The sequence below is a fragment of the Amblyraja radiata genome, chromosome 12 (assembly GCF_010909765.2).
Source record: "Amblyraja radiata isolate CabotCenter1 chromosome 12, sAmbRad1.1.pri, whole genome shotgun sequence".
Lineage (NCBI taxonomy): Eukaryota > Metazoa > Chordata > Chondrichthyes > Rajiformes > Rajidae > Amblyraja > Amblyraja radiata.
Window position 1 is genome coordinate 57,368,341 of NC_045967.1, and position 15,938 is coordinate 57,384,278.

Sequence of the window (15,938 nt, forward strand, 5' to 3'; positions counted from 1 at the left end):
AGTGAGGCCCGGAGCGATCTGAGGACAGTGAAAAGCAGCGGAGGGCCGGCCGATCATGGCTTTCGCGAGGGGAAGCACACCCACCAGTGTGTCAGACAATCGGACGGGGGAGAAGGAGAGGAGGTCATCACCTGTGACAACTGCCACGGCCACTTTTCCACTGCACTTGTCCGCGGCTGCGCTGAAATAAGGACCATCGTCGCCATGTTGTTGAACTTGAAGGAGCCCAGTGGAGCGCGCTGCATGACTTGATCACGTGTTTAACGGCTTCAATCCATGGCCCTGGGGGGGTGACCCATTGTGCCACATTGTGCCACGTAACGCGCAGCTCATGGCTGAACGTTTAAATCCTTGCGCAGCTTGCCGCGAGGAGCAAAGGCATTGTGACGTCATCCAGCTCGCTTCAGCAGTTAGATTTTTAAATTATTTCAGATTGGTGAACAATTTAGTAAAAAAACTCAGGAATTAATTCATCAATTTTTCAGATGAGGGGATTTTTGAAATCATGTGGTAAATCTCTACCAGAATATGTAAAAATTTCACCGTTACCGCGTCAGGTTTGCGAGGAGATGTGAATCGCATACAAAATTACACACACACACCCACACACAGAATTTTATATTATACTAGACCAAGTGCAGACCCGTTGGGGGGGGGCGACATGCGGCATCACACACACTAACCACCCCCACACGCACACTAACTGCCCCCCTTGATATTATATTAATATGATAAACAGTGTCTAGGTGACGCGACCGATGTTGCAGCGGCCTCTGCAGTCCGTCTGTCTTTTTTTTTTGTCCCGTTGAATGTATAGTTTTATTGTGGATTTTATATTGTTCTTAGCTGTGTATATGTAGGGGGGGGGGGGGGGACTTTTAAATATCTTCCCTGTACGGGTTACCTGACCTTTTCTCTGTCGGGTCTCCGTTGTCTTTGGGGCCTAGCACCGTGGAGCGGCCTCCGACCTGAACGACTTGGGGGCTCCAGTCGTGGTGCCGGCGGAGCTGCAGACTTACCATCTGGCCGACTTCGGAGCGTGGAGAGCTGTGTTGGCGCGCTGCTGCGGCCGGACTACAGAGCTCGGAGGCTCCAGCCGTAGGTCCGGTGGATGGTGACATCGGGAGCTCGCGGGTCCCTGGTGGGAGACTGCTTTTCGGAGCTCCCGCAACGGCAACTTCTGCCGCGTGAGTTGGGTTGAAGATGACCGAGAGCGGGGCCTTACATCGCCCGGTGCGGATTTAACAGCCATGGGACTTGGCATCGCCAGCCGGGGCCTCCAACATTGAGACCCGGAGCAGAGCCTTACATCGCCCGGTACGACCTTAATGGCCACGGGACTTGCCATCGCCCGCCAGAGGCTTTAACATCGGGAGAAGAAATGGAACACAGGGGAGAGACAAGACTTTGCCTTCCATCACAGTGAGAAGGAGATTCACTGTGATGGATGTTTGTGTAAACTGTGTTGGCTGTGTGTCTTGGTTCTTTTCTTGTGTATGACTGCAGAAACCAAATTTCGTTTGAACTTCTTTTGAAAAAATTCAAAACTGGCCGCGACTAAAAATAGGTTGCCGTTTTAAAACTCGGTAATTTTTTAGTCGAAGCCGGTTGCGATGCTAGTTGAAGGTGGTTGCCGGATGTTGCAGGTGGATGCCGGAGGTTGCATGTAGTGAAAGGTCTTACCACCTTCAACTAGCATCGCAACCGGCTTCGACTAAAAAATTACCGATTTTTAAAACGGCAACCTATTTTTAGTCGCGGCCGAATTTGAATTTTTTGAAATAATCGCCGGAACATAGAAGAAGCGGAAACCACTTTCAACCATTAGGGAGACTGACAAAAACCTCCGGGAACCTCTGGGAACCGCACGGAAACTTTGGGTGGGGCGCAAACTCTCCAGAGGTTTCCGTTCCATGGGACAGGGGCATAAGGAATCCTGTTTGAAGATTTATTTTATTCTGATTATTCCCAATGATGAATTACTGATCGCTTTTGATGAAACAAAAAGAATGCCAGAAATGATCAGCAGGTCAGGAAGCATCTGTGGGGAGATAATCAAACCGGTGAGGAGGGCAGTGAGGTTCCCTACTCCAGCACCATCTTCTCCGACAAAATCCAGTACAGCGAATCTGACACCACAGTTACCTGACTGAGCGACCTCTGAAACAGGCTTGTCCTGTACGTGAGCCATGTGTCCCAGGACGGAGAAGATGGCAAATCCGGCAAACACACTCGTGGCACAGTTCACCACACAGACAGTGATGGTGTCTCTGAAACAGTTGTTGTGGAATTTGTTGTAGGACGACAGGGTTATCAAGTTACCCCATCCCACTGCAAAAGAATAGAATATTTGTGTTGCAGCATCTTTCCAAACCTGTGGAACAGAAAATAAAATTAGTCAGCACAGGGATATTAAATTAAAACGTATTCAGCAAGTTTGGATCAGAGTCAGAACCATTTTCCCAGCATAAAAATAACAAATATGAGAGGGCATGGCGCTATGGAGAGAGGGACAAAGTTTAAAGAAGATGTGCAAGGTAAATGTTTTAAACATAGCATGGCAACTGCCTGAAAAACACTGCTGGAGCTGGTGGTGGAGGCAGATTTGAAAGGGGCGTTGAAGAAACTTATGGATAGGCACATGGATATGCAGGTAATGGAGAGATATGGATCATGTGCAGGCAGATGATCTCAGCATTATGTTGGGCAAAGACATTGTGGGCTTGTTCTTGTATTTTCATTTTCTCACCACTGACTTCTCACTTTTTCACTCAGAGGATGGTGGGTATATGGAACAAGCTGCCAGAGGAGGTAGTTGAGGCAGGTACTATAGGTACTGAGTTAATAGGCCCTTCAGCCCAATTTGCTGATGTCAACCAAGGCACCATCTATTCTAATCTCATTTGCCCTTGTTCCATATACACATCACCCTCTGAGTGAAACCATTGCTCAGGTTCCTATTGATTCTTTTCCCTCTCACAAAAATATGTCCTCTGGTTCTTGAATCCCCTACCCTGGGGAAAAAGACTCAATACATTTACCCTATCTATTCCCCTCATGATCTTATAGATCTCTATAAGTTCTTGCCTGCCCAACCGTTCCCTATAGATAGACACAAAATGCTGGAGTAACTCAGCGGATCAGGCAGCATTTCTAGAGAAAAGGAATAGGTGACGTTTCAAGTCTTGTTCATACTCTCCTTATATTGTGCACAATTTTGGTCTCTTAATTTGAGGAAGGACATTATTGCTATTGTGCAGCATAGTGCAGCGTAGGTTCATCAGATTAATTCCCAGGATGGCGGGACTGACATATGATGAAAGCATGGGTCGACTGGACTTGTAATCATTGGAATTTAAAGGATGAGAAGGGATCTTACTGAAACATAACATTCTTAAATGATTGGACAGGCTAGATGCAGGTAAAATGTTCCCAATGTTTAGGGAGTCCAGAACCAGGGATCACAGTTTAAGAATAAGGGGTAGACCATTTGGGACTGAGATGAGGAAATACTTTGTCACCTAGAGAGTTGTGAATCTGTGGACTTCTCTGCCACATAAGGCAGAAGCTCCAAAGACCGAATGGTCTACTCCTGCACCTATTTTTCTATGTTTCTATAGCTCAGGCCTTTGAGAACTGGTAACATCCTTGTAAATCTTGTTTGCACTCTTCAACTGGTAACATGACAATCGTTCAAGCCGATCATTTTAGGGCCTGGTTCTCTTTTTTACACAAATAGCTGATTCCGTACCAGTTAGTCTAACATCGGTGGTGGGGAAACTGCTAGAGTCAGTTATTAAAGATGGGATAGCAGCACATTTGGAAAGTGGTGAAATCATTGGACAAAGTCAGCATGGATTTACGAAAGGTAAATCATGTCTGACGAATCTCATAGAATTTTTCGCGGATGTAACTAGTAGAATGGATAAGGGAGAACCAGTGGATGTGTTATACCTGGACATTCAGAAGGCTTTCAACGAGGTCCCACATAAAAGATTAGTATATAAACTTAAAGCACATGATATTGGGGGTTCAGTATTGATATGGATAGAGAACTGTCTGGCAGACAGGAAGCAAAGAGTTGGAGTAAACTGGTCCTTTTCAGAATGGCAGGCAGTGACTACTGGGGTACTGCAAGGCTCAGTGCTGGGACCCCAGCTATTTACAATATATATTAATGATTTGGACGAGGGAATTGAATGCAAAATCTCGAAGTTTGCAGATGACACAAAGCTGGGGGGCAGTGTTAGCTGTGAGGAGGATGCTAGGAGGCTGCCGGTGACTTGGATAGGCTGGGTGAGTGGGCAAATGCATGGCAGATGCAGTATAATGTGGATAAATGTGAGGTTATCCACTTTGGTGGCAAAAACAGGAAAGTAGACTATTATCTGAATGGTGGCCAATTAGGAAAAGGGGAGATGCAACGAGACCTGGGTGTCATGGTGCACCGGTCATTGAAAGTAGGCATGCAGGAAGATTGTTCCCGATGTTGGGGAAGTCCAGAACAAGGGGTCACAGTTTAAGGATAAGAGGAAAATCTTTTAGGACCGAGATGAGAAAAACATTTTTCACACAGAGAGTGGTGAATCTCTGGAATTCTCTGCCACAGAAGGTAGTTGAGGCCAGTTCATTGGCTATATTTAAGAGGGAGTTAGATGTGGCCCTTGTGGCTAAAGGGATCAGGGGTTATGGAGAGAAGGCAGGTACAGGATACTGAGTGGATGATCAGCCATGATCATACGGTGCAGGCTCGAAGGGCCGAATGGCCCACTCCTGAACCTATTTTCTATGTTTCTACAGGAGCCACATTGCTTCCCACTCTTATTGACAATAGTTGCAGAACAAAATAGCATCAACAAGAAATCACTCGGGTCAGGCAAAATAATAGTGAGCCCTACTTAATACTACTTCAGAAGTTGAGCCAAGGTTCGGAAAATAGTTTTTACAAGAATGTTGCCTGTAGTAGGGGGTATTGTGACTTGGATAGGCTGGGAGAGTGGGCAAATGCATGGCAGATGTAGTATAATGTGGATAAATGTGAGGTTATCCACTTTGGTGGCAAAAACAGGAAAGTAGACTTTTATCTGAATGGTGGCCGATTAGGAAAAGGGGAGATGCAACGAGACCTGGGTGTCATGGTACACTAGTCATTGAAAGTAGGCACGCAGGTGCAGCAGGCAGTGAAGAAAGCGAATGGTATGTTAGCATTCATAGCAAAAGGATTTGAGTATAGGAGCAAGAAGGTTCTAATGCAGTTGTACAGGGTCTTGGTGAGACCACACCTGGAGTATTGCATACAGTTTTGGTCTCCTAATCTGAGGAAATACATTCTTGCCATAGAGGGAGTACAGAGAAGGTTCACCAGACTGATTCTTGGGATGTCAGGACTTTCATATGAAGAAAGACTGGATAGACTCGGTTTGTACTCTCTAGAATTTAGAAGATTGAGGGGGGATCTTATAGAAACTTACAAAATTCTTAAGGGGTTGGACAGACTAGATGCAGGAAGATTGTTCCCGATGTTGGGGAAGTCCAGAACAAGGGGTCACAGTTTAAGGATAAGGGGGAAATCTTTTAGGACTGAGATGAGAAAAACATTTTTCACACAGAGAGTGGTGAATCTCTGGAATTCTCTGCCACAGAAGGTAGTTGAGGCCAGTTAATTTGCTATATTTAAGAGGGAGTTAGATGTGGCCCTTGTGGCTAAAGGTATCAGGGGGTATGGAGAGAAGGCAGGTACAGGATACTGAGTTGGATGATCAGCCATGATCATATTGAATGGCGGTGCAGGCTCGAAGGGCCGAATGGCCTACTCCTGCACCTATTTACTATGTTTCTATGTATTACTTACAAGAAGAGGTTGGACAGACTTGCATTTTTTTTTCTGGATCGCCAGAAGGAAGACTTGAGAATATAACTCAGCGGGACAGGCAGTATCTCTGGAGAGAAGGAATGGGTGACGTTTCGGTTCAAGACCCTTCTTCAGACCTCTACCCGAAACATCACCCATACCTTCTCTCCAGAGATGCTGCCTGTCCCACTGAGTTACTCCAGCATTTTGTGTCTACCTTCGATTTAAACCAGCATTTGCAGTTCTTTCCTACACACGTGGGAGTATATAAACTGGGTTATCGCAACAACAGACACCATTCCCCCCATGATCTGTTATAATAATTTTCTGTATATCTGGTGAGATTCCCTGGTGAGATTACCTCAGCATCAACCAGCTTTGAGAAGTCCGACTGGTTTCCAATGTAGAATTCAATCCCTTTCCGGGCTCCCTCCAGGGTCAGTCCTCGGATCAGAAGTACGGTTAGAACTACGTACGGGAATGTTGCAGTGAAATAAACCACCTGGTCAGGGAGAGGGATTGTTAGATTGTTCTGTGTTGTTGTATATCTACACCACTGAATTCAATTAAAAGGCAAACAGGAGGAACTATAATCAAAGCAGAGGATAAAGCAGGAGAAACTGGATGAGAACTAACAACATGGAATTAAAGCATGGAATAGTCTTCACCCTACCATAGTTACCCAACCAGACGCAACAAATTTAAGGTAGCTGTTCTTCTCCAAGAGTCCTTATTTGCTTAAGTCCACCCTCCGCCACCTCCAGTTTAAATTCCATTTGGAATATTTTGGAGGCCCAAGAACCAAGAAGAACCAAGAACCAAGATGTATGTTTGATGCTGAGTTGCGCAGTGAACTAAATTTAAATGGCACATAAGAGATAATTTAGTGATACATCATGGAAACAGGCTCTTTAGCCCACCAAGTCCATGCTGATAATCAATCACCTGCTCACAATAATTCTATGTTATCTCACTTCCGCATCCACTCTCTACACATGTGGCAACTTACAGAGGGCCAATCAATCTACAAACCCACACGTTTTGGGGATGTAGGAGGAAACCGGAGCACATGGAGGAAACCCACGCAGTCACAAGAAGAACGTGCAAACTCCACACAAATAGCCCTGGAGTTCAGGATCGACCCCGTGTCTTTAGCGCTGTTAAGCAGCAGTTCTACCAACTACACCACTCGACAACCACCGACTGGACAATCATACTTTGTACCATGAATGCAGCGGATAAATAATGGAAAACAGATCACAATAAATTTGACATGAAATGTTGGTGGTGGATTTCTATGTCATTCTTCCTATTCAGTTGAATCACATTTCCCTAATTGGAAACCACCAGGTTACTGGGCCAGCCCTCATCTGTCCAATCACTGGGCCGGTGCTGATCAGCCTTCCAGCTGTATATTCACCCACAGTCCTGGAAGAGTGACTGAAAGCCTGAGACCAGGGGCCGGTTGCAGCAGTTTGGGGACTCGCTGCCATTCCTTCACCCAGGTACAATTTTCAGATGCCCCGCTCCCCTCGCACAGAACCAGTGGTAACATCAATGAGATTTCCTTGTGTAGAAACCCATATTTTATCACCAGAGTTTGACTCATTTCTTTAACCTTTCTGAAATTATTTTACCTTTCCTGAAGACTTGATTCCTTTAGACAGGGCGGCCCCAACTATCAGCCAGGCCAGAAGCAGACAGAGAGCCACGTGCCAGACAATCTCCCCCATCTCATCTATCGACCTTGACCGGTGTAAAACCTTCTTACTGAATAAGATGAAAATAAAATATCACAGCTCATGAATTAGTTCAGTATACGCCATCATTATGAGATACGAACCATGAGGCATTCAACCAATCATTTAATATGTTAAAAATCAAGTTTAGCATGTATCAAAGGCAAAACGCATAAAAGTTTGCCAAAAAAGCAATCAGCTTCCAGCACAGAAAAACCGAGGCAGAATAGTGGCACAGCAGTAGAGTTGCTGCCTGATAGTGCCAGAGGCCTGGGTTCAATCCCAACTATGTTTTGAAGAATGAACCCAGGAATTAGTAGGTTAGCCTATGATGAGCGTTTGTCTGCACTGGGCTGGAGTTTAGAAGAATGAGGGGGAACCTCATTGAAACATAGAGAATAGTGAAAGGCTTGGATAGAGTGGATGTGAAGAGGATGTTTCCGCTAGTGGTAGAGTCTTGGACGAGAATTAAAGGACATTCTTTGGAGGAATTTCTTTAGTCAGAGAAATCTGTGGTAAATCTGTGGAATTCTTTGCCACAGAAGGCTGTGGAAGCCAAGTCAATGGATATTTTTAATTTCAAGTTCAAGTTTGCATTTATTGTCACTTAACCAACTAAGGTACAGTGAAATTTGAGTTACCATACAGCCATATTAGGTGGAAATCAACAATACGCACAGCCACATAAAATAAAATTTAACATAAGCATCCACCACAATGAAATCCACATTCCTCACTGTGATGGAAGGCAATCTTCCTCCTTTCTACACCCGTGGTCGGGGCCGCTGCCGATGGTCTGATGTTCAAGCCCTCTCGTCGGGATGATCGAAACCCTGGCATCGGGATGGATGGGAACAGTCCGGCATGGAGCTCCCGAGTCGAGCTAGATAGGTTCTTGATTAGTACAGGTGTCCGAGGTTATGGGGAGAAGGCAGGGGAATGGGGTTAGGAGGGAAAGATAGATCAGCCATGATTGAATGGTGGAGTAGATTAGATGGACTGAATGGCCTAATTCTACTCCTATCACTTATGGGTGCTGTCTGTATATTCTCTCTATGACTGTGAGTTTCCTCTGGGTGCTCCGGTTTTCTTCCACATTCTATAAAAGGTTAATTGGCTGCTGTAAATTGCCTGTAGCGTGTAGGATGCAAAACTGTGATAACATAGAACTAGTATATGGATGATCGTTGGTTGGTGGCACTCAGTGGTCTGAATGTCCTCTTTCCTCGTATCTTTAAACTAAACTAGGCAGTGATAACAAAAAGATGCAAGAAACAAAAGCAGTGTCATATAACTTGGAAACAGGCCCTTCGGCCCAACTCATCAATGCTGACCACATTGCACATCTTAGCTGGTTCCATTTGCCTTGGTTTGGCACTTATCCCTCTAAACTTTGCTGCTAGAAAGAGCATGGTCTGAAATCTAGGACCATTTCAGAAGTCAGCAAGAGGGATCAAGAAACTGAGAAGGAAAGAGGTGATAGAATATTAGAACAAACTGACACAAAACATAAAAATGCACTGAAAAAACTCATAGAGATGCAAAAGGGAATTAGACAGACAATAGGTGCAGGAGTAGGCCATTCGGCCCTTTGAGCTAGCACTGCCATTCAATGTAATCATGGCTGATCATTCCCAATCAGTACCCTTGCCTTCTCCCCATATCCCCTGACTCCGCTATTTTTAAGAGCCCTATCTAGCGCTCTCTTGAAAGCATCCAGAGAACCCGCCTCCGCCGCCCTCTGAGGCAGAGAATTCCACAGACTCACCCCTCTCTGTGAGAAAAAGTGTTTCCTCGTCTCCGTTCTAAATGGCTAACTCCTTATTCTTAAACTCTTGCCCCTGGTTCTAGACTCCCCCAACATCGGGAACATGTGTCCTGCCTCTAGCATGTCCAAACCCATAACAATCTTATATGTTTCAATGAGATGCCCTCTCATCCTTCTAAACTCCAGAGTGTACAAGCCCAGCTGCTCCATTCTCTCAGCATATGACAGTCCTGCCATCCCGGGAATTAACCTTGTAAACCTATGCTGCACTCTCTCAATAGTAAGAATGTCCTTTCTCAAATTAAGGGACCAAAACTGCACACAATACTCCAGGTGTGGTCTCACTAGGGCTCTGTACAACTGCAGAAGGACCTCTTTGCTCCTATATTCGATTCCTCTTGTTATAAAGGACAACATGCCATTCGCTTTCTTCACTGCCTGCTGTACCTGCATGCTTACTTTCATAGACTGATGTACAAGAACCCCCAGATCCCGTTGTACTTCCCCTTTTCCCAACTTGACACCATTTAGATGGTAATCTGCCTTCCTGTTTTTGCTACCAAAGTGGATAACCTCACATTTATCCGCATTAAACTTCATCTGCCATGCATCTGCCCACTCCCCCAACCTGTCCCAGTCACCCTGCATTCTCATAGCATCCTCCTCAAAGTTCACACTGCCACCCAGCTTTGTGTCATCTGCAAATTTTAGATTAGATTAGATTCCTTTATTGTCATTCAGACCTTTCGGTCTGAACGAAATTTTGTTGCCTGCAGTCATACACAATAATAATAAATAACAAAACATACAATAAACAGACCACTGGGCCCGCGGCCGAACCTCCGAAGTGATGTCGCCGCCGCCTCAGCTCCGATTCGGGCCGCTGCCGAAAGCCGGAACACCACCTCAGCGAGTCGGGCCGCCACCGCCTCATCTCCGAGTCGGGCTGCTGCCGAAAGCTGGAACACCACCTCAGCGAGTCGGGCCGCCACCGCCTCATCTCTGAGTCCAACTGCCTCAGTTCCGAGTCGAGCCGCCGCCAAAAGCTGGAACACCACCTCAGCGAGTCGGGCCGCCACCGCCTCATCTCTGAGTCGAGCCGCCGCCGAAAGCTGGAACACCACCTCAGCGAGTCGGGCCGCCGCCTCAGCTCTGAGTCCTGCTGCCTCAGTTCCGAGTCGGGCCGCCGCCGAAAGCTGGAACACCACCTCAGCGAGTCGGGCCGCCGCCTCAGCTCCGAGTCCAGATTTGCTAATATTACTTTGAATCCCTTCATCCAAATCATTGATGTATATTGTAAATAGCTCCGGTCCCAGCACCGAGCATTGCGGTACCTCAAAACCTAATCTGGTTCGCTTACAGACCAAGATAGGAAAAATTATAACACTTATGTTTTGCAAGAATGTTTTAGAAAACTCCCACAAATGGTGATCCAGAGTGAGTATGAGACTCAAAGAATGAGGGGAAAAAAGAAAACATATTAGAGAAATTAATAGAATTTAAAATTAATATAATGCCAGGATTTGGTCATTTCATTTATCTGAAGCAGATAACAAGTAGTGGTTGTACTGGATTGGTTATAAACACTTGACAGATGCTTTGACAGTGTCTTGGACTTGTAATGTTAACATCAATTCTCTTCCCACCGATGCTGGTCGATCCTCTTTTTCTTCTGGATTTCTGAAGCTGGAAGCGAGGGACGTAAAGCGGTGGTCCGACCAGTCAGAGACCATGCTGCAAGATGCACTGAGCAATGTCGACTGGAATATGTTCCAAGCAAGTTCCAGTGACGTCAGCGAGTTCGCGGAAGCAGTCACGGACTTCATCGCAACAATAACCGACAACATCGTCCCCACGGTAAGGGTAAGCACCTTTCCAAACCAAAAACCCTGGGTAGACAGATCCGTTCGTGTTGCTTTGAGTGCTCGCACCGCTGCCTACAACTCGGGCCTGGCATTAGGAAACGGATGTCTACAAGGTAGAGTCCTACCGACTGCGAAGGGCGGTGAAGGACGCAAAAAGGAGGTACAGGGACAAGATGGAGTCACAGATGGAGCAGCAGGACACCAGAAGCCTGTGGCAGGGGCTACGGACTGTAACCAACTACCGGAGCACCCCACCCTCATCGCAAGTGCCGGCACCTCCCTAGCTGATGACCTGAACTCCTTTTATGCTCGTTTCAACATGGGCAACACCACCCCAGGTCTGCCGACTATCAACAATACCACCAGCGGGCTGGCAACAGGAGCTGAAGGGAGGAATGTGCACACATTCTCGCTGTCCGAGCATGACGTGAGGAGGGCTCTGACACGGGTGAACACGAGGAAAGCTGCAGGCCCCGATGGCATCTCGGGGCGAGTACTCAAGTCCTGTGCTACGCAGCTAGCTCCGGTGCTCACTACAATATTCAACCTCTCCCTGGACAAGTCCGTGGTCCCTGCCTGCTTCAAAAAATCCATCATTGTATCGGTACCAAAAAATGCCTCCCCAGCCTGTCTGAATGACTACCGTCCGGTGGCCCTTACCTCGGTAGTCATGAAACGCTTTGAGAGGCTGGTGAAGAAACACATCTGCGCCATCCTCCCTCGTAACATGGATCCGTTGCAGTTCGCATACCGTCCGAACAGATCCACGGGAGATGTGGTCTCCCAGGTTTTGCACACCGCTCTCTCTCATCTTGACAGTCAGAAGGGGGGCTATGTGAGGATTCTGTTCATAGACTTCAGTTCAGGCTTCAACACGATAGTCCCCACCAGACTGGCCGAGAAGCTACTGGAATTAGGGCTCAACACCCCCCTGTGTGCCTGGGCCCTGGACTTTCTCACCGCCAGGCCCCAGGTAGTCAAGATGGGAAGGAATACATCGAAGTCCCTCACCCTGAGCACAGGATCGCCCCAGGATTGCGTCCTCGGCCCCCTATTGTACTCCCTGTACACACATGACTGTGTGGCTAGGTTCAGCTCCAACTCAATAATTAAGTTTACTGATGACACTGTGGTGGTGGGCCTGATCTCAGACAACGATGAGAAGGCCTACCGGGAGGAGGTGGCTGATCTAGCACTCTGGTGCCAGGACAACAGCCTCCTCTTGAACATCAAAAAAACTAAGGAGCTGATCGTGGACTTTAGGAGGGCACATCATCCGAGGACGTACAAACCATTGAGGATAAATGGGGATACTGTGGATAGGGTGAGCTGTTTCAAATATCTGGGAGTCCACATCTCTGAGGATATGACATGGACATCACACGCCGCAGCACTCGTGAGTAAGGCAAGGCAGCGCCTTTACCACCTCAGGCAATTGAGGAAATTCAGAATGTCTCCGAGGATCCTCCAGTGCTTCTACTCAGCGGCTATGGAAAGCATCTTGTCCGGAAATATTACCATCTGGTTTGAGAATTGCTCTGCCCAGGACAAGAAGGCTCTGCAGAGAGTAGTGCGATCGGCCGAACGCACTATGGAAACTTCACTCGCCCCCCTGCAGGAACTATACATCAGGAGGTGCAACTCCAGAGCCAATAAAATCATGGGAGACCCCTTCCACCCCAGCAACGGACTGTTCCAGCTGCTACGGTCAGGCAAACGCCTCCGTTGCCATGCTGTGAGAACGGAGAGGTTGAGAAGGAGTTTCTTCCCAGAGGCTATTTGGACTGTAAACTCCTATCTCACCAGTGACTAACTTTATTGAACGTTTTTCCTTCCGCTCACAATATTTAAAATGTAAAAGAATATGTGATTGTGTTTATAGTTTGTTTGGTTGTTTGTTTGTTTGTCTTTTTGCACAAAAGTCCGCGAGCATTGCCACTTTTCATTTCACTGCACATCTCGTATGTGTATGTGACGAATAAACTTGACTTGACTTGACTTGACTTGACTTCTAGAGTTGCATTCATGTTGTTAAAGTAGAGTACATGACATTGCAGGCAATGTACTGGCTTGGACTAATGATTAATTAACGGGCAGAGCAATAAAAATGGATCATTTTTTGGTTGAGACACAGTGATCAGTGCAGTACCACAGGAGTCAGTGCTGTGACCCCAGCTTTCTCAATCTTAATCATTGTTAGAAAGGGGATCAAGTGTAATATATTTATAGGTTCATCAATGATATATGGCATAGTGATAATGTAAGGAAGATTCAAGGAAGCATCAGAGATTTGCAAACAGGTTTAGTGTGAAGAACAAAGCAGTTATAATAAGGGAAAATGTGAAGTCATCCACTTTGGCAAAAAAAGTAAAAAGTTGGGTTAAATTTTAGGAATGCAGAATGGTTTTGGTCGACAGATGGACCGCAGGGTTCTTGTATATGTATCAGAGAAAGAGGGTTTAGCAAGTAAATGTGAAGTAGAGTCATAGAGTCATGAAGTCATATAGCACAGAAACATGCCCTCTGGACTGCAGCCTATAACATCCTGAAGCCTCGGTCTGCGGAACTTCTAGCAGTAGGCATGCAGTGGACTTTACCATTGCGTAGCGGGCCGATCCCTTGCCGGGGATCGCTGGAGAAGGGCGCTGACCCCCGGCCTATAACTTCCTGAAGCCGCGGTCTCCGTTAAGGAAGTGGCCGATTAAGGAACTCCAAGCCGAGTGTGTTCGATCTTTCCCGACGTCGGAGCTTCCTTCATCCCGCCGAGCGGGCTTGCGCATCGGGCTGTCCGTAGTGGCGACTATGGAGTTGTCAAGGCCCCCGACCACAGATGAACAAAGGAGGAAGATTGACTGAACTTTATTGCCTTCCATCACAGTGAAGAATGCTGTGGTGGATGTTTATGTTAAATTCTATTGTGTATTATGTTCTTTTTAAATTGTATGGCTACATGGTAACTCATTTCACTGTACCTTAATTGGTGCATGTGACAAATAAATGTAAACCTTGAACCTTGGGCCAACTTGCCCATGCCGAACCAAGATGTCCCATCTATGCTTATCTTACCTGCCCACGTTTGAACCATCTCTCTAAACCTTTCCTATCCATGTACCTGTCCAAGTGTCATTTGAATGTTGTTGTAGCACCCGCCTCAGCTATCTCTTCTGGCAGTTAGTTCTATGCACCCACCATCTAAGATGGCACCCAACCGAAGCGACTCTTTGTGTGCTAGTCACAGAAGTGAATCTGCAATCACACATTATAACCGCTCCCCTCTTTTAAATCTCTACTCCTACGTCAACATTTCTTACTTTAACTATGCTCTTCTCAATCTCCTCTCAGATCTGTCCATTCTCCGACTCCTGGTACCGGAAGACCTATCGCATCAGTACCTCATTGGAGACCGTCGGACTATCTTTACTGCCTTTATCTTGCACTAAACATTATTCACGTTATTCCCTTTGTCATGTACACTGTGAATGGTTCGATTGTGACCATTGTCTTTCCGCTGACTGGTTAGCATGCAACAAAAGCTTTTCACTGTACTTCGGTACACGTGACAATAAATAAAACAAAAACGAAAAAAAGAGACTGTATGAAAAAAATGTCCCTCAAGTCCCCGTTAAATGTTTCCCCTCTCGCCTTAAACCTATGTCCCCTCGTTCTTGATTATGCTACTTTGGGGAAAAGGCTCATCCTATCTATTGCCCTCATGAATTTATACACTTCTATAAGACTACCCCTCAGCCTCCAAGGAATAAAGACCTAACCTGCCCAACCTCTCCCCGTAGCTCAAGCCCTCAAGTCCTGACAAAATCTTCGTAAATCTTTATTGTATTTGTTCCAGCCTAACAATGTTCTTCCGATTGCAGGATGAGGAGACCAAAAATGAACACAATACTACAAATGCAGTCTTGTACAACTGTAACATAATGGCCCAACTTCTAACATCAATACCATGACTGATGAAAGCCAGCATGCCACAGGGAATGGTTGGACAGGTAAGGAGTTGGGATGAGGCAACAGGATAATCTTCTAAAGGTGTATAACATCATGAGGGGAATTGATAGGGTGAAAGCACAGAGTGTTTTACCATGATAGGGGAATCGAGAACCAGAGTACACAGATTCAAAGTCAGAGGGCAAAGATTTGATAGGGACCTGAAGGACAACCTTTTCACTCAGAGGGTAGCGGATATATGGAATGAGCTGCCAGAGAAAGTAGTTGAGGCAGGCACTATAACAGTATTTAAAAGACACTTGGACAGGAACATGGACAGGAATAATTTACAGGGATATGGGCCAAATGCAGGCAAATAGATGTTGGTTGAATGGGCATGTTTCTGTGCTGTATGATTATGTCTCCAAGTCAAACTCTTATAATCATTCATCAAACCAGACATTCACTTGACTATCCTCCCCGGAGGAAGCGGCAGGCAGTATGGTGCCTCTTTCTCCAGCAAGTTACTTACTCCCAGTATTGCTCGGTGGGGCCTTGGTGAGGAACATAGATTTCCGATCCATTGGAACAGGTTTTGTTGTTTGCCTGCAGCCAAGTTGTATTCACGATGTCTGTATAACCGCTGTCCAGAGTGAGGTTGCAGAACGGATCTGGAAAACGTGGGTTGGCATTTACTAGATCATTTCTTTTGAAACAAAGAGACATTTCCAGTCAAATAATCAAGGTTACTGTTGTTCTCAGATTGAATCAGTCTG

The 15,938-nt window shown here is 46.2% G+C and overlaps 1 protein-coding gene across 1 annotated transcript in view; it reads right to left on the minus strand.

Annotated features, from left to right (window-relative positions):
- The window catches only part of LOC116979250 (sodium- and chloride-dependent neutral and basic amino acid transporter B(0+)-like), an 82,457-nt gene that overhangs the window by 24,957 nt on the left and 41,562 nt on the right, over positions 1 to 15,938 (minus strand). Inside the window, exons 7-10 of the mRNA XM_033030850.1 lie at positions 15,695 to 15,833; positions 7,489 to 7,621; positions 6,213 to 6,353; positions 2,146 to 2,374 (exon numbers count right to left, since the gene is read on the minus strand). Coding sequence (XP_032886741.1) covers positions 2,146 to 2,374; positions 6,213 to 6,353; positions 7,489 to 7,621; positions 15,695 to 15,833 — 642 coding nt within the window. The remainder of the gene's footprint in view (positions 1 to 2,145; positions 2,375 to 6,212; positions 6,354 to 7,488; positions 7,622 to 15,694; positions 15,834 to 15,938) is intronic.